General features: G+C 54.1%; 1 protein-coding gene across 1 annotated transcript in view; it reads right to left on the bottom strand.

Moving 5' to 3' along the window:
• Positions 1-23,448, bottom strand: part of HMCN2 (hemicentin 2) — a gene marked incomplete at its 5' end in the record, with an annotated part of 146,727 nt that overhangs the window by 120,567 nt on the left and 2,712 nt on the right. Inside the window, 6 exons of the mRNA XM_080668341.1 lie at positions 151-271; positions 641-747; positions 1,370-1,541; positions 9,672-9,794; positions 10,626-10,784; positions 12,622-12,692. Of these exons, the coding sequence (XP_080524467.1) occupies positions 151-271; positions 641-747; positions 1,370-1,541; positions 9,672-9,794; positions 10,626-10,784; positions 12,622-12,692 (753 nt within the window). The remainder of the gene's footprint in view (positions 1-150; positions 272-640; positions 748-1,369; positions 1,542-9,671; positions 9,795-10,625; positions 10,785-12,621; positions 12,693-23,448) is intronic.

The raw sequence follows: 23,448 nt of genomic DNA, 5'->3' as shown, positions 1-23,448 counted from the left end.
GGGCCGGAAGCGTGTTCTAAAGGGGAAAATGGCCACTATGCCACCTGGGCCACCTGTCCCACAGTTGCTCACTCACAGTCGGCCCCCAGTGCTCCCCTGTTTCCCACAGGCACGCCCCGGCCCTCAGAAGGCAGCTCCAGGAGCTGGTACCTTGCAGGGGCCACTCGATGGTGTGGTTGAGGTCCAGAGAGGGCTGGGTGGAGAAGCCAGCGCGGAAGTTGATGTCGCTGATGCCCGTGATCCTCACCGAATGGCGGCCGCTGCTATAGACCTAGCACAAGCCCAGGCCCATGGCACTGGGGCCCTCGACCCCAACACCCCAGCTCCAGGAGTGCCAACCCGACCCGCCAGAACTGTCCCTCGAAGCCTTCCCCCCAAGGTCACCCTCGCTTCTTTTGTGCCTTCTCCCTGGTGCTGTTACCCATCTCCGGACACTCAAGTCATTTCCCCAAGTCCTTCACAAACATTCCCTGATTAAACGAAACCACTCCACTTCCTCTCACAGGTGCAAAGCAGAAGACCCCTCCTCTGTTTCTGACCCTTTACTTCTATTGATATGCCCACATCACCACCCAAGCTCCAGCCCTCAGCTTCCAAGGACCCCAGGCTCCCCACAGCCCGGGAACCCAGCGCCCCCTACCTTGATGGACCAGAGCCCAGGATGCTCCGGCTTGAAGGCCACCACCTTGGCCGAGTCAGGGATGTTGAGAAGCACGTTGAGGCCCTCGTCCTTCTGCAGGATCCTCCCTGTGGAAGCCCCCGTGACTCTGTCCTCAACATTTTCCCGGGGGGGGGGGGGCGGTGACAGAGGCCCACCCCATCCCCAGGAACCCGTGGCTCTCTATACACCAGCCTCAGGCTTCCCAGAGAAACGGACAAGAGGCCTTTGGCAGTGCTGGGGCCTCCCCCTCATTCTGCACACCCCCTTCCCCCCGCCCCAGGTGTGGGGTGCACCTGGCCTATAGCCTGGGGTTCTCATGGCATCCTCAGAGCACCGGGAGCCAGGTGGCCAGGTGCAAACCACACCGACAAGCCACTCCACCTCCCCGAACCCCAGCTCCCCATCTGTACTACGTGCCACGAATCCGCGCCCTCACTGACCCGCCAGGCTAATGTGGGGACCACCGAGAGAGCGTGGGGAAGGACTCCGTGAGAGCCTCCCATCCCAGGACTGTCCTCATCTTAATCGCCCTCACCTGGCTTCTCCCAGCCTCCTGCTTCCTCACCCACCATGGGACCCTCTCTGCCCTCCACCGGGCACCCCCCACCCTTGCCCCCGGAGCCTTGTGTCCAGGAGCCACCATGGGTCTCTTTGTCCCATCCTGACTCCCAGCTTAATCTTGGGGCCGAAGAGGAGGGGCACACATACCCAGCGGGTCTCGGATTTCGATCTCGGGGCCCGGGCCGCTCAGGGAGATGGTGACCTCCTTCAGGCTGGGGTCGAAGGGGATCTTCCACGCGTGCTCACCCCCTTCCTCGTGGTCCGTGGACAGCAGGTGCACCTTGGAGGCCTGGATCGCTGACTCCACCCACTTCAGCACCTGGGAGGCAGGTGTGAGAAGCTGACGCCAACATGTTACCTTGTCTTGCGTGTGTCTGGCCCACTGACGGCAGGTCCTTAACAGGCTGCCATCTGTGTGCAGAATCTGGCTGCCCCGTGGGTTTTGGGCAGCATGCAGGCTTTCCACGTCATCTGGATGCCATCCCATGCCCCCCTGAACCCCACCAGGCCCAATTCACAGGGCGTTACCCACATCGCCAGCCTGTGGGCTCAGAGCTGTGACACCTGAACTGAGGCATCCAGAGGCCTCAGCTCGGAGGGAAGGAGCAAGGAGTGCCCTTCTGCTGGGAAGACTCTTCCCTCCTTCTTCACCTGGCCAACTTCTATGGCCCCATCACCTCCTCCAGGCAGCCCTCCTGATGCCTCCTCCACACAGATGAACCCTGGAGATCTGGAAACTTAGCCCAGACCAATGTAGTTCACCATCACCCCCCCCCCAAAGGGGCCTCAGACCACACCCACCATCCCCCATCCCAGGTTCACCCTGTGGATGCAGACGGCTCCCTCAATTCTACCAGCCCCCCCGCCCAGGTTCACCCTGTAGACCAGTGGTTCTCAACCTTCCTAAGGCCGCGACCCTTTAATACAGTCCCTCATGTTGTGGTGACCCCAACCATAAAATTATTTTCGTTGCTACTTCATAACTGTCTTTTTGCTACTGTTATGAATCGTAATGTAAATATCTGTGTTTTCCGATGGTCTTAGGCGACCCTGCTAGCAGTTCTCAACCCACAGCCTAAGACCATCGGAAAACACAGATACTTACATTACGATTCATTAACAGTAGCAAAGTTACAGTTATGAAGTAGCAACGAAAATAATTTTATGGTTGGGGGTCCCCACACCATGAGGAACTGTATGAAAGGGTCGCGGCGTTAGGAAGGTTGAGAACCACTGCTGTAGACAGATGGCTCCCTCAGTTCCACCAGCCCCCACACCCCGCTCACACCTCCTCCTTTCAACAGCCAAGCCTCCCAGGTCCCAGCCTGAAAAATAACCGCCAGGGAGTTGGACACCCAGGGGCTCACTCACGTGCTCAGGGAGGCACACCGAGGACAAAGGGACCTGCAAAGAAACCTTGGCTGCGCGGCATGACGTTGGCAGCCTCTGGGACTGTGATTGTGACGCTGTTCTATGTACCTTGTGGGGTAAAGCGGAGCGGTGCGGAGGCTGATGTTTCTGAGCCCAGACTTTCTCTTACAGCGAAGCGTCACAGAGAACTGCGGGTGTTTAATTCTCTCTAAATCCACTCCAGCCCTAGCAGGTTTGGCCCAGTGGATAGAGCACTGGCCTGCAGATGGAAGGGTTCCGGGTTCGATTCCGGTCAGGGGCACATGCCCAGGTTGCGGGCTCAATCCCCAGCGTGTGCAGGAGGCAGCCAATCAATGATTCTCTCTCATCATTGATGTTTCTCTCTCTCTCTCCCTTCCTCTCTGAAATCAATTATTTATATATATATATATATATATATATATATATATATGTGTGTGTGTGTATATATATATATATATATATATATATATATATGCACCTAATATGCAAAGTGTCCCTCAGGAGTTCGACCGACAGGGAGTTCGATCGCTCGCTATGATGTGCGCTGACCACCAGGGGGTGGCGTGGAATGAAAGAAAGCCCCATCCGGCAGCCAGCAGCTGCTAGAAACCCTACCTGTGCACAAATTTTGTGCACTGAGCCTCTAGTGAGTGTATGAGTGTGTGCGTGTGTGTATTAAATCCAATCCGAGTGAATTAGAACCTAAGACCATTCCGAACTAGGGTTCCTTGGAGAGATGGCTGATTCTGAGTCTGGGGCAGGCAATTTACAATACAAACCTGGGGCAACCGATAACTCCATAAAGCGAGGAAGTTCTCGAAGACCAATGGGGACATATCCAGAGGACACGGCCACCGGCTTGCAGAAGCCCGCACTGGCTAAATTTAGAAAAATCTGAGCCCCAGATAGAGTAACTGTAATCAATCAAAACACACTGAATTATGGAATCCACATGCCCATAATAATACTCCAAAAAGAAGTGCCAATTCAAAACAGTAAAACCTCACTTGTCACCAATGAAGGCGACTTCTTCATTAAAGAGAACGAGTGAAGTGTGATCCCTGCCCTTTCGATAGGAGTTGGGCTTCAGACAAACCGAATCCTTCCTCCTGATGAGCAAAAGCCCTTCTTCCTGGAAGAACGCCCGCGGATAAATGCGGAAGGGATGATGCAATTAGGAAATCATCATTTTGCAACCCCTAATGAAATAAGTGTTCCGGGCAAGCATCCTCGGCGGATGCTAACACCGAGGATGAAAGGCCGGTGGGGAACTGGATGTCCGCACGGAGCCCCAGCGTCACCCCACAGACCACCTGAGTCCCACAGGAAACGCACGGCCTCACGATGCGGAGAGCTGGCTGTCATCACCCCAACCAGTCATCACACTCATCTCCCGGAATAGGACAATCAGACACCATCCGCCTGCCGGTGTGATGCAATAGGAAATACACACAGCACCAGCTATGAAGCACTCCTGCCAAACATGTTCTCCTCCATCTGACAGTCATGCAGCGCTAACCCCCAGGGTGGGGGAAATATAGGAGACCAAGTTAACGCCATAAGGAAGCAATCAGCTGGACCCGGGACGCGGGACATTATAAAGTCAATGCCTCTTCGACGAGTCGGTGGCCTGGACAGAAGGGTAGCCTGCTCCAGATGTAAGAGGGCTCAGGAGACATAACAACCAGACGACATGCACCACCCGTGATTAAGTCCCATTGGACAAAAATGGTTATAAAGACATTCTGAGGGCCCTAGCCTGTGTGGCTCAGTGGGCAGAGCATAGGCCTGCAGACCACAGGGTCTCGGGTTCGATTCTGGTCAAGGGCACGTACCTCGGTTGCAGGCTCCTCCCCAGCCTGAACCCTGGTCGGGGCGCGTGCAGGAGGCAACCAATCGATGTGCTTCTCTCACATCGATGTTTCTCTCTGACTTTCCCTCTCTCTTCCAATCTCCCTAAAAATCAATGGAAAAATATCTAGTGAAGATTAACAACAAAAAAGACATTCTGAGGAAAATTTGAATGTGGACTCAACATCAGATGATACCAGCAAAGTACTCTTAATTCGATAATATTGTAGACTATTTTTTTTTAATCCATGCTGGATTATTTATGGATAAGGTGTCATCATTCAGCAAAAAGTATATAGAGAGATGAAGCAGGTAGAGCTAAAATGTTAATTGCTGGATCTAGCTGGTACCTATGTTCTTTTTATTTTTCTGTATCTTTGACATTTTTCACAGTAATTTTTAAGTCTTTTTATTGATTTTTTAAAATATATTTTTATTTATTTTAGAGAGGAAGAGAGGGCTAGAAACATCAATGATGAGAGAGAATCATTGATTGGCTGCCTCCTGCACATTGGACTGAGCCTGCAACCCAGGCATGTGCCCTTGACCAGAATCGAACCTGGGACCCTTCGGTCCGCAGGCCAACACTCTGTCCAAACCGGCGAGGGCTTGAATTTTAAAGAGAAAGGGAGAGGGAGAGAGAAATATCCATCGGCTGCCCCTTACCAAGGATCAAACCCCAAACCTGAGCATGTATACCCTGACTGGGAATCCAACCAGCAACTCTTGTGTGCATGAGACGATGCCCAACCAACGGGACCACGCCAGGCAGGGCTGCGTAGTAATTTATTAAAGTAAAAGTCACTTATAAAGAACACACCTAAAAAAAAAAAAAAAAAAAAAAGAACACACCTGGTATTACGTTCCACACAAACAACTGTAAACCTACTTTTGCCCCACCCTGTGGTCTATATATCTGAGCAACCATAGTGGTATCCTGTTGCTTGGCAACTCTAATCAACAAGAATCGGCTTCCTGGAATACTGTTTGAAGAAGAAACGAGAAGCCACATTCTGCCTCCATTTTAAACAGCTCTGTGATGGATTAGCAATGTCTGCCATGGATACGGCATTAGAAAGTGGTGTCCCGCATGCTATCTATTGGCCATGCTTGTGCTTGCTCTAAATCATCCTCCTTTAGCTCCGTCTCCCATGCGACCTTCCAAGGCAAGGCAAGGAATTGGGAGAATTGCCCAAGATTTAGAAAATGTATATGATTTGTTTAGACCAGCCGTGGGCAAACTACGGCCCGCGGGCCGGATCCGGCCCATTCGGCTGTTCTATCCGGCCCGCGGAGCCGAAAGAGCGGAGGGTTCTCTTGCTCTCCCCTCCGCTCCTTTACTTTGAATTTATATTAGTTCACACAAACACTCCATCCATGCTTTTGTTCCGGCCCTCCGGTCCAGTTTAAGAACCCATTGTGGCCCTCGAGTCAAAAAGTTTGCCCACCCCTGGTGTAGACTGAGCTAGAACCTGTGTGCGTAGATCTCATAGCTAGATGTAAGTTAACGCAGGGTAAGAAGGCTGTGGTCTGGAAAAGCATCTGTTTCCAGGCCTGGAACTACTCCATCTTTTGTTTTGCCTGGCCTCCGAAGTCATGTTTCTCTTGAAAAGGTCCCACCTGTCTTCACCATCATTCTTCATCCATGCGGGGGCGGACCGGGAGGAGGCCACGGCCAAGGCTCCCAGCTGGACAGAAGCTGGCGAAGCAAGTGAGGCAACTCCCCCAACTTGCTGCAAAGGAACGGCGCTGTGACCACTGCCCTCCCCCGGGCCAGGCCTTGTCAGGGGTCCGGGGAAATCAGAACTGAGCAAAGCCGCCAGGAGGTGGTGGCAGCACAGTGGACAACTACCCAGACAAGTCCCACCGCTACTGTGTTGCAACTGTTATTTTAAGCTCGCTCTCGAATGTTCTGCTCAGGAAAGAGGCCCAGGAGTTTAGGCTACTGAACCATGGGGAGGGCTGAGATGGGATAGAATGTCAGTGACCTCACCAGGAGGTGCCTGCCCATGGGGCCTGCCCTGTAAGCATATCACCACTCAGGAGCTGGGGAGGTGTGTGTGTGGGGGGGGAGCGGGGGGAGGGGCTGACCCTCTTGCCCATATTGAGGTCAGGCCTGGAGGCAAGGCCTTCTGGCCCCCGCGATGCCCCTAGGGCTCAGAGTGGAATCCAGGGAGCCTTCCGAGAAGAAAGCCTGCATCTAGCAAGCTTAGTGTTTATTTGGTGAAAGCAATGGCTTCCAGATGTTAGCGGGACCGGGGGCCTGGGAGCCAGCAGTGCATCGGGGCTCATCTCTCTGTCACTGATGGGGAAGGAATGAAAGAATCTGGGCTTGCTACCCTGGCCAGATGGCTGCTGGTCAGCCCTTCCAGGCACATCAACCATCCCCCAAGGCTCCTCCCACAACACTTGACAGCCGAGGTAGCTGAAGAAGCAGAGAGCGGAAGCCAGGGCCCGAATGGGCCTCGGAGCCACAGATTGGAAACCTGAGGGCCCCATCCTGGGCCCGTAGCTTCAGGAAGCCGTGGGCATGGATGAAGGGAGTTCTAGCCCTTGCCATCTGGACACCCCAGGCACCTGTCCCAGGCCCTGCTTTCCGGGGGCCTTGGCCTCCCTGCAGCCGGGGGTGTACTCTGGGCTCCACCCCAAAGCACAGGGCTGCAGTCACAGCCATCGCCACCCTCGCCAAGGGCTCCTGCAGCCGGCCGTGCGCCCAGGGCTTCCCACGCGCGGCTTCCTTGCACCCTCACTGCCGTCTCACCAGGCGGGGGCTCTCATAGCCCCACTGTGCGCGCCCGAGGACGCGGAGGCTCAGAGAGGCTAACGCTGTGCTCCGGGGCACACTGCCCACAGGTGGCAGGCTGGAGTCGGAGCCAGCGCGTGGCCCTGACGCTCCCCGCACCTCCTCCTCAGGGAAGGGTCCCGGATGAGGTCATCTCCGGGCCCGAACCTCCTGATCTTTTCATCAGAACCACCTGGGCAGGACCTCCCCACCCCCTTACTGTCCCCCAGAAGGCCCTTCACCTTTCCCCTGGCCCCCGAGTGGATGCACAGAATCTGGGCCCTTTCCATATTTGTACCTGCTGGTGCCAGACAGGGGAAGGGCCTGGGTCCCCGGAACGGGACTTCCCAGGACTCGGGCAGGCTGCAGGCTGATGGGGACTACCCACACATTCGGACCCAGCGTACTGAGCGGGTAGGAAGGCTGGAGGAGAGCTGTGCTGGGGCAAGTGGCTTCTGGGACCCAGCTCAGTCTCCATCCCAACTGCCTACTTCAGGACAGGCCCCGGGGCCGTGTTGCCTGCCTCCCCCGTCCGCTACAGGATGGCAAAGGCGGGGGTCTCCACCACAGGGGACCCCTGGTTCGGTGAGGCCAACCCCACAAATGGGAAAAAGCGCCACGCTCAAAAGCACTGGGACCTACACCGGATACAGCATCCCTCTGTGCCCAGCACCTACGGCTGCCCGGGCCCTAGCAGGTGCGCAGTAAGCCAGGGGTGGTGAGCGCGCGGAAGGTGTCGCCCCGCCACGCTGGACCTGCTCTGAAAAGGTCAGAGGACACACACACGCACGCAGGGGGACTGCTGCAGCTTCTGAGAACTCCTCCCAGCTGAAGCGCCTTGGCCGGGGGGAAGGCCCCGTTCCCCCTCCTGGAAGGATGACCGCAGCCCTGGCTGCCCCGGCCGCGTTCCCAGGCTTGCCGAATGTCTGGGAACATCTGGAAGGGGCCAGGTCCAAGGCATTAAGCTAGCAAATGGCAGAGCTGTGTGTCCAGGAAGGAGAGGGATCCAGGCCCCTACCCGGAGGCGGCTGATCCCAGCCGTCGGCGGTCCCACCGGGCGCTGCCCAGCCAGGCTCCCGGGCAGGAATCTGGCACCATGGCCATGAGCGGGTGGATTCACCCAGATTCCCTGCCTCAGGGGAGAAAATGGGTGGTCCCAGCCCCACACCTGGGCAAGCTGTCCTCGACCACCCGCCGGTGGCCCTGGCAGGAACCCATTTCCCCTGCAATTGCCCAAGCAGGTCTCCCCGCCCCCCCCCAAAAAAAACAAGGACAGGACCAAGCCATCCCCACACTGTGAAATGCCTTCCACCCTGACTTGGCCGGCTCCGTGCCAGAATCGACGGACAAGCCAAAAACACAGCCTAACGTGTCACAGAGAACCAAACGCCATCTGCCAACAGGGAGTGAAGACCGCTAACCCAAACACGCCTGGCACGCTCTCTTCAGAACATAAATATACAAGACAGGGAACCCCCTCCAGGAGGAGACGTGGGGCTGCCTCCAGGCCGGGCCGCCCTGCCTTCTCCTCCCAGGGCCTCAGGCACATGGGACCCCGTCTGTCCGCTCCCCGGCTATTTCCCAAGCACCTGCTCCGTGCCGGTGGCTGGGCGAGGTGCTGGGGATACGGGAGCACCCGGGCTCAGCCTCGGGGAGCTCACGGTTGTAAAATGACAGGGATGCAGAGCCGCACGGGGCGGGCAGGAAAGGAGATTTCATCCTGACGGGCAGTGAGAAGGTCTCCCCGAGGAGGTGCATTTCCGCTAAGACTGGGAAGATGCGAAGGAGCCAGGAGGCAGAGTGGAGAAAACAAGCTGCATAAGCAAAGGCCCCGGGGTAGGAAAGACAGGGACACTGCAGAAACCAGCAGGGCGGCGGCGGCGTGCACAGGGGAGAACCGAGGTGAAGGGTCAGAGAGGCAGAGGTCAGATGAGGTCTGCACCCTCCCAGCGGACAACGGGAGGGCCTGTGTGAGGGATCTGTTTTGGACGAATCCAGCGGGATGCTGGAGCCAACTCACGAAAGTCGGCGTGAGCGTCCCTTTCCAGCTCTGCTCAGTGAGCTCCTGAGGCAGCGCGAAGTGAGCCAAGGCAGGATTAACACCACGGCAGTGAGTGTGCCTGCTCGCTCCAGGGAGAGGCCTGCGAAAACCGACCAGCAGGTCCCTGGAAGGCCCCTCTGGCTCCTGGGAGGCCTTGTGGGGCAGAGGGAAAGCGGGGGCAGCCCTGTGTGGCCGATGGAGCCCGGGGGACAGGAAGGGCAGGCACAGGTCCGAGAACAAGACAAGGACGCGGACACCTGGTCGGTGCCGACCTGAGGGAATCCGGACCGTGGCCAGCCCCACACTCAGCACCGCTCACCTATGATGGCGACCTGACGCCCGGCAGAGCCGCCCGGAGACACCGGATGTCAGGGGAGGCTCACCTCGGTCACCTGCTGCTTGTCCAGGTGGAACACCTGCCCGGAGCTGGTGGCGGCGATCTCCTCGTAGGCCAGGTAGCCAGGATGCGTGCGGTCACCACAGTCCCCCGTCAGCACGAAGACCACCTGGAAGAGGGACACGCAGCCTGGCTCCCGGCTTCCCCGGCCACCTTCCTCCGGTGTGAGTGGCAGGGACGAAGCAGGGAGGAGGGACGGGGCGAGCCCTTTCCTCTCTCTGGGCTCAGGGGACACATCTGGAAAACGGGGAGAAGAGCACCCACCCCCTGCGGATCAGGACTGGCGCAGGTCGAGGGGTCAGCGCAGGGCCGGGCAGACGAAGGTGCTCCATAAACCGGAGCTGTTATTAAGCTTACAAGGAAGGGAATGGACATCGCGTCTGCTCCGAGGGGCCTCGGAGGCTGCAGAGTTAGAAGAACCGAGTTTGGCCTCGATGGGACAACAGAGCAGCTGTGCCAGCCCCAGGATGTCCAACGCAGCCCTCTGCATTCCCACATACCCCTCCCCCACTCCTCAGCCAGCCAGGGCCCCCGCTGGCTTCCAGGTCCTGACACAACAGAAAAAGGGCGATGCGCGTCCCCGCAGTGACAGGGCGCAGAGGCGACGCCCGGAGGAAGGTGGATTGTGCGGACGTTGGTGGACTGTGCGGACGTTGACAGGGTGCGGAAGGCGAGAGCGGTGTGGGCTTTGTCAAGGACGGGCCTCACCGGGGAGGCGCGGGCCCTGGCGGGCGGGGACCCCGGAGCATGAGAACACACTTGGAATTCCCCAGACCAGCTCGGGGCTGGGGGTTGGCCGGCGTGGCTGGCGGAGGCTGGACCCCGGGTGGTGGACGAGAAGCCCCCGGACTTTGCCGTCGTCGGGGCTCAGGGATGCGCAGGCTGGACACCCCAGCTTCCCTCGAGTCCCCACACGCCCGCCCCCAGGCGGCTCGCTCACCTGCGACTGTTTAAGCTGCAGGAGCTGCAGCAGCTCCTCCGTTTTGTGAAAGTCCTTGGCCCGGGCGTCCGAGAAGACGAAGATGAAGGAGCCGGGGGAGGAGACTTCCACGGCGGCCTTGATGGCCCCCACGCTCATCTCGGGGCAGTCACCGCCTCCCTGCAGGACAGGGCGTGTCAGCAGCTGCGGCCCACCTCGCCTAGGGGGACCCACTAGGAACACCTCCGAAACCAACAGGAGGGGGGACCCCTTGAGCTGCCTCTGTCCTGCCCAGCCAGGGGTCAGGCCAGGCCCCCGGTGAGTCCCCATCCTGACACACAACGCAGCACCCACTGGCTTTAAGTTCAGATGCTCAGCATCATTCATTCGCCCAGCCGTGCAAGAGTGACAGGCCCTCCCGTGGGTTCGGGTGTGGGAGGCAGACGCCACATCAGTAAGCGCAACACGATGATTTAATTACCACCGTGATGAGTGTTACAAGTGGGGGGGGGGGGCGGGAGGGAGCCTCGGGGACATCCAATAGAGGTCCCAAAGAAGCCACGTGTCAGCCAAGGCTTGGAGGACGGAGGGGTAGAGGGGGACTGAGGGGTAGAGGAGGACGGAGGGGTAGAGGGGGAGGCCAGGAGGAGGAGAGGTGGGTGCTGGGAAAGCACTCAAAGCTGCCTCCCTAAATCCTCTGTGTAACCTGCCCTAAATGCATCCCAAATGCACACACACACACACACACACACACACCTGCCTCCCCTCCTCCCTGCCACCAGCCGGGCGCTCTCTGGAGCAGGGAGCCGGCCCCGTGCCACCCGGGTTGTGGCCCAGCCCAGCAACAGGTCTGCATGTGGTTCCTTTGCAGTAAATGCCTCTCTCCTGGGCTCACACATTCACCCCACCTTCACCCTCTCTGCCCCGGCCCTGTTCTGGCCCTGGGGTCCCTGCCTTCAGGAAGCTGCTGGTCTCAGTGGGGGGTGGGGGGGAGCACGGACAGATGCTGAACCAGGGTGTGCAGTGCAGCACAGAAGCTCAGGTGGCCACGGGGCATCGGGCCCAGTCTGGAGTCCGCCTGGGTTTGGGGTCTGAACTGGAACCTCTCGGATCCTCTCAGCTACCACACCCTCCTGCCACCCCTCCGTCCATTCACTAAACCCGTGGTCGGCAAACTGAGGCTCGCGTGCCACATGCGGCTCTTTGGCCCCTTGAGTGTGGCTCTCCCACAAAATACCACGGCCTGGGCGAGTCTATTTTGAAGAAGTGGCGTTAGAAGAAGTTTAAGTTTAAAAAATGTGGCTCTCCAAAGAAATGTCCATCATTGTACTGTTGATATTTGGCTCTGCTGACTAATGAGTTTGCCGACCACTGCACTAAACCATAAGCACCTACTATGCGCCAGGCACAGGGCCTCCTCCTGCAGGTACCTGGTCACTGAATGAGTCTATCTTCAAAACAGACTCGCCCAGGCCGTGGTATTTTATGGAAGAGCCACACTCAAGGGGCCAAAGAGCCGCATGTGGCACGGGAGCCTCAGTTTGCCGACCACGGGTTTAGTGAATGGACGGAGGGGTGGCAGGAGGGTGTGGTAGCTGAGAGGATCCGAGAGGTTCCAGTTCAGACCCCAAACCCAGGCTCCAGACCCCAAACCCAGGCAGGCTCCAGACCCCAAACCCAGGCAGGCTCCAAACCCCAAACCCAGGCAGGCTCCAGACCCCAAACCCAGGCAGGCTCCAGACCCCAAACCCAGGCAGGCTCCAGACCCCAAACCCAGGCAGGCTCCAGACCCCAAACCCAGGCAGGCTCCAGACCCCAAACCCAGGCAGGCTCCAGACCCCAGTTCAGACCCCAAACCCCAAGGCACACGGTGCAGGTCCCAGGCAGAGCTGGGAGGCAGGTACTGGCCCTTGCCAGAAGCCCATCTTGGCCCCCAGGTGGCAAAAAGACCTTGGCCTCTAGCAAGGCCTGGGAAGAAAGGCCGAGACAGCCAGCAGCCAGGGGCAGGACAGCCCACCTGCACGTAGAGTTCTCTCAGCTCCCTCTGAAACACCGCTGGGTCCTCAGTGAGGGTCACAGGGCCAACATCTGCAGGGAGAGAGAGGGGCCGGGTGGGCGTGGACTCCAGGTGCACAGCCTCCACGGGCTGGAGCAGCAGTTCCACGATGTGCCCCCAGTGGTGAGAGGGGCTGAGGTCTGGGCCTCAGAGACCCCCCCGCCCCCCGCAAAACGGGACGTGGTGAGGGAGCAGCTTCCGGGCCCATTGCGGGGGGCCAGGCCATTCGGCCCCCTGCATGCTCCAAGCAGGCCCGGAGCTCCAGGGGAGTGCAGAGCTGAGGCACAGCGCAGCCCAGCTCCTCCCTCAGAACCGCAGTGCCCCGTCTTGGGTGACCCCAACTCCCCCAGGAACCTCGCTCATCATCGGTGGGAGAGGAATTCTGGGAAGACCAAGAAACGGAATCGAGCACATAATGTTTTGGACCTCCCAGCAACCGTGCCACACCCCGCGGATCAGCCAGGGGAAGGAACATCTTCCAGAAACTCCACCCGTGTCTTAGCTCATTTACAAAGAGCAGAATGCAACGACCAAGGTTGCCTACCCCAGACGCTGGGAGGACACGGAGCCAACGCAGCCTGCACCCACCGCTAGGGGCAAGGCAGGATGGCCAACCACTTCGGGAGACAAACGGAAATCGCCAACACGAGCAACGTGCACCTGCCGCACGACCCAGTCCTTCCCCGTCCAGGTATTTACCCGAGAGACATGAAAACACGTGTCCACAGACGTGTGCTCAAATGTTCGCAGCAGCTGTACTCCCAAGAGCCCCGAAATGGAAAGGAGCCAGACGCCCATCACTGGTGAACGAATAAACAAACTCCGGTACGTTCACATCATCACATACCGCTCCCAAGGAGAGAGAGCAAGCTACCCAGGCAGGCAGCCGCACGGCTGGATCTCACAGACGTCACGCTGCGAGAGAGAAGCCAGACACACGCCTGCATACTACCCGGTTCCGTGTATAGAAAGTTCTGGAGCAGGCAGATTCACCCGAGGTGAAAAAATCAGGACAGGGTGTCTGGGGGGCAGGGAGGTGCAAAGGCGCCACCCCAGATGGCAGAGATGTTCTATATTGCGGTAGGAGTGTGGGTTCCCCCGCTGTACCCATGTCAGAATGGAAAGTGAAGACTTGTGCATTTCAATGTATGTAAATCTCACCTCGTAAGAACGAACTATAAAAATGAACCCTGGGTGGGGGGGGGGGGTAGAGACAAGGATGGCAGCGTTTTCCTGATACTCAGTGACGCGTATGTGGGAATTCGTTATACTCTCTGCTTACTTTGTATTTGAAATGTTTCCTAGTAAACCGCCTTCTCTCCCCCACCCCCGCCCGCAATGGCAAATGGCAGTAATTGAAAGACACAGAAACAGGACTAGAATTCCAACGGCCGTGTTGGCCATGTGGATGACAGGGGTTTGCAAAGTTTTTCAGACATCTGATTTCTTTGAAAAATTGTCGCCTGGCCGGTGTGGCTCAGCGATTGAGCATCAACACAGGAATCAGGAGGTCACAGTCAGGGTACATGCCCTGGTTGCGGGCTTGATCCCCAGTAGGGGGAGTGCAGAAGGCAGCTGATCAATGATTCTTTGTCATCATTGACGTTTCTATCTCTCTCTCTCTCTCTCCCTCTCCCTTCCTCTCTGAAATCAATAAAAATATATTTTTTTTAAAAAAAAGAAAAATTGTTCATTTGATTCCTTGGTGAACTCTAGTAATGGACTATTTTTCAGTTTAAGAATTCTAAATTCCAGTCACCCCAAAGTTCCCACACTTGTTAACTGGTCAGCAGACCTTAGAAGGAAGCGGGTGGAATTATCCAGCATTCATCCATAATCGAGGAGGCGTCTAGACTGCAGCTTGTCGGCCGTACACTCTAAGAGTCACCCCCGAAGGCCCCAGCCTCTGTGCTCTGCATTTACCCATCAGGCCCAGCACCCCCTTCCCTGCCTGCTCTGGACTTCACTGAGCCTTCCCTGCGCCCCGCCGCCCCCCGCCCCCCTTGAACTCTGCAGCAATGCCTGCAGCCAAGCTCTCGGCCCTTGACCTCAGAGTCTAGCTGCCTAGACTCCTGGCTCCGTCCTGCGCCGGCCACGGGGCCTCTCGGAGCTTACTTCACTGTCCCTGGCTTCAGTCTCCCCCAGAGCATATCATCCTCACTGAGAACCAGCGCGGAGTTCGCAGGGAAGCCAGGCAGGGGAACGCCTGGCAGGGAGCTTGGCACCGGGCGGGGGGGGGGGGGAGGGGGGGCGCGCGCGGAGGCGCAGCGAATGGGGCTGGCCCTGCTGACACGGACAAGTTCTTGTCCACGCTCCAGCCCGCAGGCTCACGGGAGGCAGACAGCAAGGACAGCCCTGCTCCTACGTGAGTCCTCAGATTCTGGTTTGACTGAGAAAAGCAATCATTTCACGCAACCTTTGTCATTTCTTTATGACATAATAATGCAAATGCATGTAAATTCACGTTGTACGACATACGTGATACATTGACTACGCACTTACTGAGTACCAGGCCGCGTGCTGAGATGCTTGCTGAGTATTAGCTCACCGAGTCCTCCCTGGTACCACAGGTCCAATGCTTAGGCACATTTTACAGGGAGAGGTTAAGTCCCTGCCCAAGACACACACAGCCAGGAAGCGGCAGAGCTGGGAGGGGCGTCTAGGTCTGTACAACTCCAGAGTCTGAGCTCTTGACACCTACCCGCTGTGAACTGGACACTGAGATCCCGGACAGGCAGCAACGCCGGGGGATCCCGCCAACCAGAAATCGTCCTATTTTTACATCTAACCTTCAAAACTCGTATGCTTATTTGTGAACGTATATCTTCCATAAATGCAGACCCCTGTAAGCAGAATTTCTATGTAAGTATAAATAACATACTATTTTTAACTTGTTTTTTTTTTTTTAGTTTTGTTTTGGTTTGTTTTTTTTTCACTGAACAGCATATTATGAGCATCTTTCCAGGAGGCCAAATCCTCGGCTCAAAATCACCTATAACGGCTGCCAAGGCCTTCCTTTGTATAAATGTCTAATAACGGGCTTGCCTAATCCCATCTTGTTCTCTCTCCAATTTTTATCACGAACGATGTCACTCCGAACGTCTTCCCATACCTCACATGTGAGCGCCAGTTCGTTTCCTTGGAGGGAGGCCCGTAAGCAGAATGTCTGGGTCAAAGACAAGGCCGTTTGTAGAGACTCTGGTTGCAAATTCAGTCACCTCATTACTGTCTTCCCTTCCCAGATGTCCCCGCCTCTGGTCCGTCTACCTGCCAAGGTGCAGCCACCACCCTGGGGCCCGGTTTTGCTCACGTGACTCTGCTCAGGAATCAGCAGCGAAGGCTGGGGGGCCTGCACACGGGGTGAGTCGCCGCAGGGCGCGGCTGAGTCTGTCGGCCCTGCGCCCCCCGGTCATGAACTGTCATCCGTGTCAGCCCGTCCCAACCGTTCCCAACACTAGAGCCGTTCTCCCCGCTTTGCAGCAATGAAGTTGGGGCTGTGGGTTGTCATCAGTGAAACGTCCTCCAGTTGGAAGGACCCCCCACCTTTTCTCCCGCCTCTGTGCTTCCTGCTGGGGGCGCTGAGGACTGGAGGGTGTTGCGCTTTCTTTCATGGAAGATCAAAAGGGGTCACAGGGAGCCGATCCTGGTCCCAGTTCTACTTGGCAAGGTCACTGTTCCTGGATTTGCAGATACATCATCCCTCCAACTCTGCCCCAGGGCCCCCCTCCTCCCTGGGTCTGCCACCGTCTCTTCGCTTCTTATAAGGCCCTCGGGCATACTGGCCCGCTCCACTCCAGTATGACCTAATCTCCATTCAGGACATCTTCAGTGGCCGCATTTCCAAATAAAGTCACATTCTATTCAACTTAGAACAACGCCCACGTTTGGTTCCAAAGCCTGAGCCCTTTGCCACTAGCTGTATACTGCCTGCAGCACGCTGGTGGTGATGGTGATGGTGATGATGATGATGATGATGGCGATGATGATGATGATGGCGATGATGATGATGATGGCGATGATGATGATGATGGCGATGATGATGATGGCGATGATGATGATGGCGATGATGATGATGATGGCGATGATGATGATGATGGTGATGATGATGATGACGGCGATGATGATGATGATGGCAGCCACCATTGTTTTAATATTTACGAAGCCCCCAGTTCTCTTCTACGCACTTCGTATATACTCACTCGGAAAAAAACTTACGGCAACCTATGAAGTCTACTATTACCATTTCACAGGCGCGACTTTGAGGCCCAGGGAGGCCCAAGGTCATACAACAAGGAAGCAGCAGAGATGGATTCAAACCTGGGTTTGTCTGACCCCAGATCCAAGCTCCCCAACCACCCGGGAAGCCGCAGATGCTGGGAACCTGTTCTCAGTCCCTCCTGCCTGATCCTGCGGGCGGAGGGAGGTTCGTGACTGGAGGCAGGCATGTGCCACACAGCTGGGCAGATGGGGCAGCCGTCTTCGGAGCAGATCCCGCGGCGCACAGCTCAGACCTCCAAGCCTCCAAGCAGAGCAGCACGGGGGCCAAGGGGCTGGGTTTTCCCCCTCAGGGCAAGACTGGGTGTGTCTATTTCATGATGAGAAGCTGGTTAATAGTAACAATAAACACACACACACACACACACACACACACACACACACACACACACACGCCCCGCAGACCGTGCAGCCAGAAGCCAGGCCGCCCCGGCTCAGAGGCAGGTCAGTAAACGGACCACATTCGCTCTGCCTGTTACACCTGCACCCCCGGCTGATTGAAACCACTGAGCAAAGCTGGCGGCGGACCTGGGGCCCCGAGAAGATGCTCAGAGTCCCCGCCAATCAAACACTGAACTGGGTCACATTTCTCACCTACCACATTCACCAAAAAGGGAAGCGTGAGGTCCCCCAGGCAGCAGAGGTGCGGGCAAAACGCAGTCTCCCGCTGGGCTGGCAGGAGGGCATATGGCACTGTGCGTGGAGGACCGTTGGGTGCCAGCTGTCGAAACTGAAAATGACCAGAGGCTTTCATGTGGCGGGTGCATTTCTGGGGCCCTAGCCTACAGATCTGCCTGCCAATGTGTATGTGTTTATTATAAAGAAACTGAAAGCCACCCATTTGCCACAATGTGGGGATGACTGGATAAATCCAGATCAGACGAAGATAAACTGAGGGCCCTTCGGTAGCATCTTCTGTGGTCATTAAAAACAGTGAAGGGGCCCTGACTGGTTTGGCTCAGTGGATAGAGCATCGGCCTGCGGACTGAAGGGTCCCAGGTTCGATTCCGGTCAAGGGCATGTACCTTGGTTGCGGGCACATCCCCAGTAGGGGGTGTGCAGGAGGCAGCTGATCAATGTTTCCCTCTCATCGATGTTTCTAACTCTCTATCCTTCTCCCTTCCTCTCTGTAAAAAATCAATAAAATATATATATTAAAAAAAAAAAACAGTGAAGGGGGCCTAGCTGGTGTTGCTCAGTGGTTAGCATCGCCCCATGAAGCAGAAGGTCACAGTTCGATTCCCAGTCAGGGCCCACGCCTGGGTCTGGGCCCTATCCCTGGTGGGGGCCATGCAGGAAGCAGCCAATCAATGATCCACTCTCACCATTGGTGCTTCTCTCTCTCTCTCTCTCCCTCTTCCTTCCTCTCTGAAATAAATAAAATTTTTTTTAAAAAAAAACAGAACAAAACAGTGAGGTGGGTCTCTATTTCCTGATAAAGAAATCTATGATTCATCATGTGGGGGGTAAGTAAGCTGCAAGCAGGATGCATAGTACAATCCATTTTCTATATAATAAAAATGGTAAGTGGAGCCGAAACCGGTTTGGCTCAGTGGATAGAGCGTCGGTCTGGGGACTGAAAGGTCCCGGGTTCGATTCCGGTCAAGGGCATGTACCTTGCTTGCAGGCACATCCCCAGTAGGAGGTGTGCAGGAGGCAGCTGATTGATGTTTCTCTCTCATCGATGTTTCTAACTCTCTATCCCTCTCCCTTCCTCTCTGTAAAATATCAATAAAATATATTTTTAAAAAAATGTTAAGTGGATATACACCGAGTGGCCAGATTATTATGATCTCTGAACGCATAATAACCTGGCCACTCGTGTGTGTGTGTGTGTGTGTGTGTGTGTGTGTGTGTGTATTAGAGGCTCGGTGCATGAATTCGTGCATGGGTGGGATCCAGCCAGCCTGGCCAGGGGGAGGGGACATGGGCAGTTGGCCGGCCTGCCTGTTGGTCAAACTCCTGGTCAAGGGGACAATTTGCATATTAGCCTTTTATTATATAGAATATACACTGAGTGGCCAGATTATTATGCGTTCAGAGATCATCATCATCTGGCCACTCAGTGTATATGTATATGAGTGAATTCCACACCCGGTCTGCAAGCACACAAAACTATTAAACGTGTTGGCATCCCTTGTGAGTAGAATTAGTGGAAGATTTACAAGGTTGTAAAAATTTTGCAATATGGAAGGAAACTGAATTTATTGATTGAAAGAGCTAAGCCCGGATACGAAAACAAGAACACAAAGAAAGAATTGCACTTACTGATTCTATGCACTGAGATACTATGCAAAACTCCTAAATGAAACACGGGCGCATCAAATCCAGCTGTATCTTACAGAGCACCCACCAGACCGACCAGCAGGGCACATGCAAGGGATGTGGAACGAGTTCAAAACAAGGAACTCCAGCCAGAGGTCAGCAGGAGACCGTCTCAACCCAGACGGGAAGCCCCGGGCCCACGGTCAGCACCCAGCCCGCTTGGGTGTGCTCCCGTTTGGGGGTAGTATTTCCACTTTGCGTTACCCTCCGTAAATCAGGAATGGAAGCGTGTCCTTCACCTGGTGAGGAAACCACAAACAAGAGCCGACATCACAGGACGGTGTGAGGTCACGAGTGGGGCGAGGGCAGCCAGGCCACCCCCATCATTCTGCAGTCCCCCAAGAGTTCCCGCCGGTGACACCACGACCCATTTCTAGCAGGGAAACCCCCGACGGGGGAAGAGGAGACAGCGTTCTAATTCGGACAGGCTGCGCTTGTCAACCGAGAAAACTCAAGACATTACACACACACCAAAGAGAGCTGGTTTTTTAAGAAAAACTTCAGTTAAGAAAGTTGGAAGCAAAATAAATATATGAGAATGCATTGCTTTCCAACACGCTTGCAATACTCATTTGCAAAAAATGTAATGGGAAAGAAATTCGTGGTCAAAATAGTAACAGAAAAACCAAATATTTAGAGATGATTTTAAAAAGAAATGGGTGGAGGGAGAAGAGACTATAAATCTTCACGGAAAGAAGGAAATCTGTGGATAAAGGGAGAGGCATGTGTCCGGGATGGAAACAATTGACATTTTTAAAAAATGACAACTCTTCCCCTAATCAAGATTGAACACAGTTCCAAGCAAAATCACGGTAAAGCATTTTTGGGGAAGTTGATTGAGTTTTTTCTATTTTTTCATTGGAAAGAAGAAGTGTTCTCGAATATTTTGAAAACGAAGAAGAGGAGCGGAAAGAACATAAATGTGGTGCCGGCCTCGGGAACCCTGGAAATGAGCAGACTCAAGGCAAAAGAACTGGACTCCACTTAGCCAAGCGGTTCCCCGGGGGTGTGAGCGAACAGTGCTCACACCAGCACGCTGGGAGGGAGCAGTTAAGTGAGTGGCGGGTGCGTGGTGGGGCCAGGTCTGCCACTGTGGGGATGGAAGGTCATAGGTAGGCAAGGGCAGGGGGTTAGATTGACCCACATAGTCACAGACCTGGAAGCATCGCTAGGAACTCATGTTCAGCTTAACGTGGATACAGATGGTTGCACAGAGATTTGTAGACGTAGATGTGGACACCGGTTACATAGACAACATCTACCTCCTTGCTCTCTCAGCAAAGTCTAGTAGCAATGACACCCTATCTACCAGCAACCAGCACCCCAAGCCCTCAGATCCCCGTTTCTAATACTATTATAAAAGGAACCAGGTGCCTTAGAGAAATTGCTAATCCCAGGACCGGGCAGGACATGTATCAAATGAATCTGGAACAACTCGTAGTGCCAGAAAAGTAAGAAAGTGCTTTAAAAAATACACAACAATGGGGTATGTCAAAGGCACAAGGGCAAGAGCTTCTGACGACCACAGGTGGGAAATATTGAGCAACTAAATAAGGTAGTATTCCAGCCGTGGGCAAACTACGGCCCGCGGGCCAGATCCGTCTGTTCTATCTGGTTCTCTTGCTCTCCCCTCCACTCCTTTACTTTGAATTTATATTAGTTCACACAAACACTCCATCCATGCTTTTGTTCCGGCCCTCCGGTCCGGTTTAAGAACCCATTGTGGCCCTCAAGTCAAAACATTTGCCCACCCCTGCAAAGGGTACGATGGATATCCATGAGCCATGCTGAACACACAACGGGAGAAGAGAAAAGTCTCTCCTAGAGAAGAATCCCACGTGATTTCTATACGCGCTCCATCCTCAGTAAGTGGAGCACGTAGGGGACAGTATGGAAAGAGGACAGTATGGACACGGAGAAGGAAAAGAAAAGTAACTTCACAGGAGAGACACCTGACGACCTCAGCCAGGTGATCAAGGTCAACATCAACCGTGAGAAGTCATCTTGAGAGCACCTGCCCTCGATGCGATGGGATGAGAATGTCCTCCCGTTGCCCGGTCTAACTGGAGCAAAACTGGACAAACGGCAACTCTGGGACCAAACATCAGAGCAACACGGGTCAAGGTCATCAAAAACAAGGTCTGAGACGCTGTCACAACCAAGAGGAGGCTAAGGGCACATGAGAACTAAGCATAATGTGGGGCCCTGGATGGGATTTGGAACAGAAAAATGACATTAAGGGAAAACTAGAGACAGGTGAACAGAGAACGGGCTTTCGTGACTAAAAAAAACGTATCTTTATTGATCCTTTAATTGTGACTGATGTCCAACATACGATGTTAATAACAGCGGAAACTGGTTGTTGGGGAACTGGGAACTTCCTGTACTGTCTTTGCAATAATTCTATAAACCTAAAGCTGCTCTAAAATTTAGAGCTGATTAAAATTGTTAAACTGTCCACTGATAACTAAAAGCTGGGAGAAGGAATTCCTGCTGCTTGTGCCAACATGGAGGGCACTGTGCCAAGTGAAATAAGTAGACAGAGAAAGACAAATACTCTATGATCTCCCTTATATGTGGAATCTAAAAAGAGCCGAACTCATAGACACAGCCCGGGTGTTTACCAGGGGCTGGGGGATGGGGAGAAACGGGGAGATGCTAGCAAGGGGGACAAACGCCCAATGATAAGATGGGTAAGTTCTGGAGATCTAGCGTACAGCATGTGACTGTAGTTAGTAATACCGTGTCACGTCCTTGACTGTTGCCAAGAGAGCAGATCTTACATGTTCGCACCACAAAAAAAGAAATAATTACGTGACAGGATGAAGGTATTAGCTAATGATACTTAATCATTTTGCAATTTACAAGTCTATTGAGTCAACACTTCTACATTGTGAACAAGCCCAAGAGTATGTGTCAATTATACCTCAATAAAGCTGGGGGCGGGAGGGGAGGATTTTAAGAAAAAGGAAGACGAGGAAGGGTGTGCCCTATTAGTGGATATGATAAAGCCAAATGGTGAATATAATGTGCTCCCAGAACTGCCACCCGATGGGACAGGATGGAAAGCCCAGATAAATTCTTCTCAGAGTTGTTGGAGCGTCGTCCCGTGCACCAGAAAGGCTGCCGGTTTGATTTCTGGTCAGAGCACATACAGGAGGCAACGGATTGATGTTTCTCTCTCACATCAATGTTTCTCTCTCTCCCCTTTCTTCCCTCTCTAAAATTAAAAAAAAAAAAAAGGGCAGGATCCAAATGAATAAAAAAGAAAGGATTATTCAACCAAATGTATCTAACCAATTCATTATCCCATCTAAAACAATTACATTAGATTATTTTTCACACCATGCATCATTTTTTTTTATTTCAGGTTAAAGAATTCAATACAACAAGAAAAGGAGAAAATAGATGGAAAAGCTTAGAACATGTACCTAACTGATTTTGTGACAGAAAAAAAAAAAGGCATTTCGTAAGCATGAAAGTGAAGAAATGACAAAGGGAGACGTCGGCAGATTCCACTGCATTGAAAACAGAAAACAAACATTTAAACTTCAGGACATCAGGAATGTCAAACAATGCAAAAAGCCAACAACCAGGAAAAATCTACCAACCGCATAACAAAATCCAGTGAATATCATCAATATCAAGTCCTCCTCTCAACGGATGAGAAAACCACTAAAAACCCAGTGGGGAAAGGAACTCACATTTACAAAAGAAGAGGGTCACCCCCAAAACAATCTCATGACACGTGACAACACACTGAACCTCACTAGCAATTAAAGCAAGAAGAGACCATTCTCCATCTTTTGAATTTGGGGTGGGGGGGGGAGGCGGGCAGGGAGGAGAGGGGTGTTTTTATCCTAATTCCCAGTGTTAGGCACAGCTTCTCTGACACAGCCCCTCAAATGCTTCTGGTAGGAGATTAAACTCTCAAAACATTTTGTAAAGCAATTTGAAGGATCGCCCACCTACTCCGTGTGCTAAAAATGTCCTAAGAATTCCACTCGGAGAAACTTAATCCTAAAAAAAAAAAAAGAAATCAAAGATGCAGACGAAAGATGAGAGTGCCTTCTGCCGTGTTTTAATAGAGAAACACTGAAAACCACCTAAGTTTTCAGCCAAAATGAAACCATTAGCAAAATTCAGACTTTCTAGTTTGGGAACTTTCCACTTTTTTCATTTAAACAC

The sequence above is a fragment of the Plecotus auritus genome (assembly GCF_963455305.1).
Source record: "Plecotus auritus genome assembly, chromosome: 5".
NCBI classification, from domain to species: Eukaryota; Metazoa; Chordata; class Mammalia; order Chiroptera; family Vespertilionidae; genus Plecotus; species Plecotus auritus.
The sequence above is the reverse complement of the archived record's forward strand: the minus strand, read 5'-3'. Positions and strand labels throughout refer to the sequence as shown.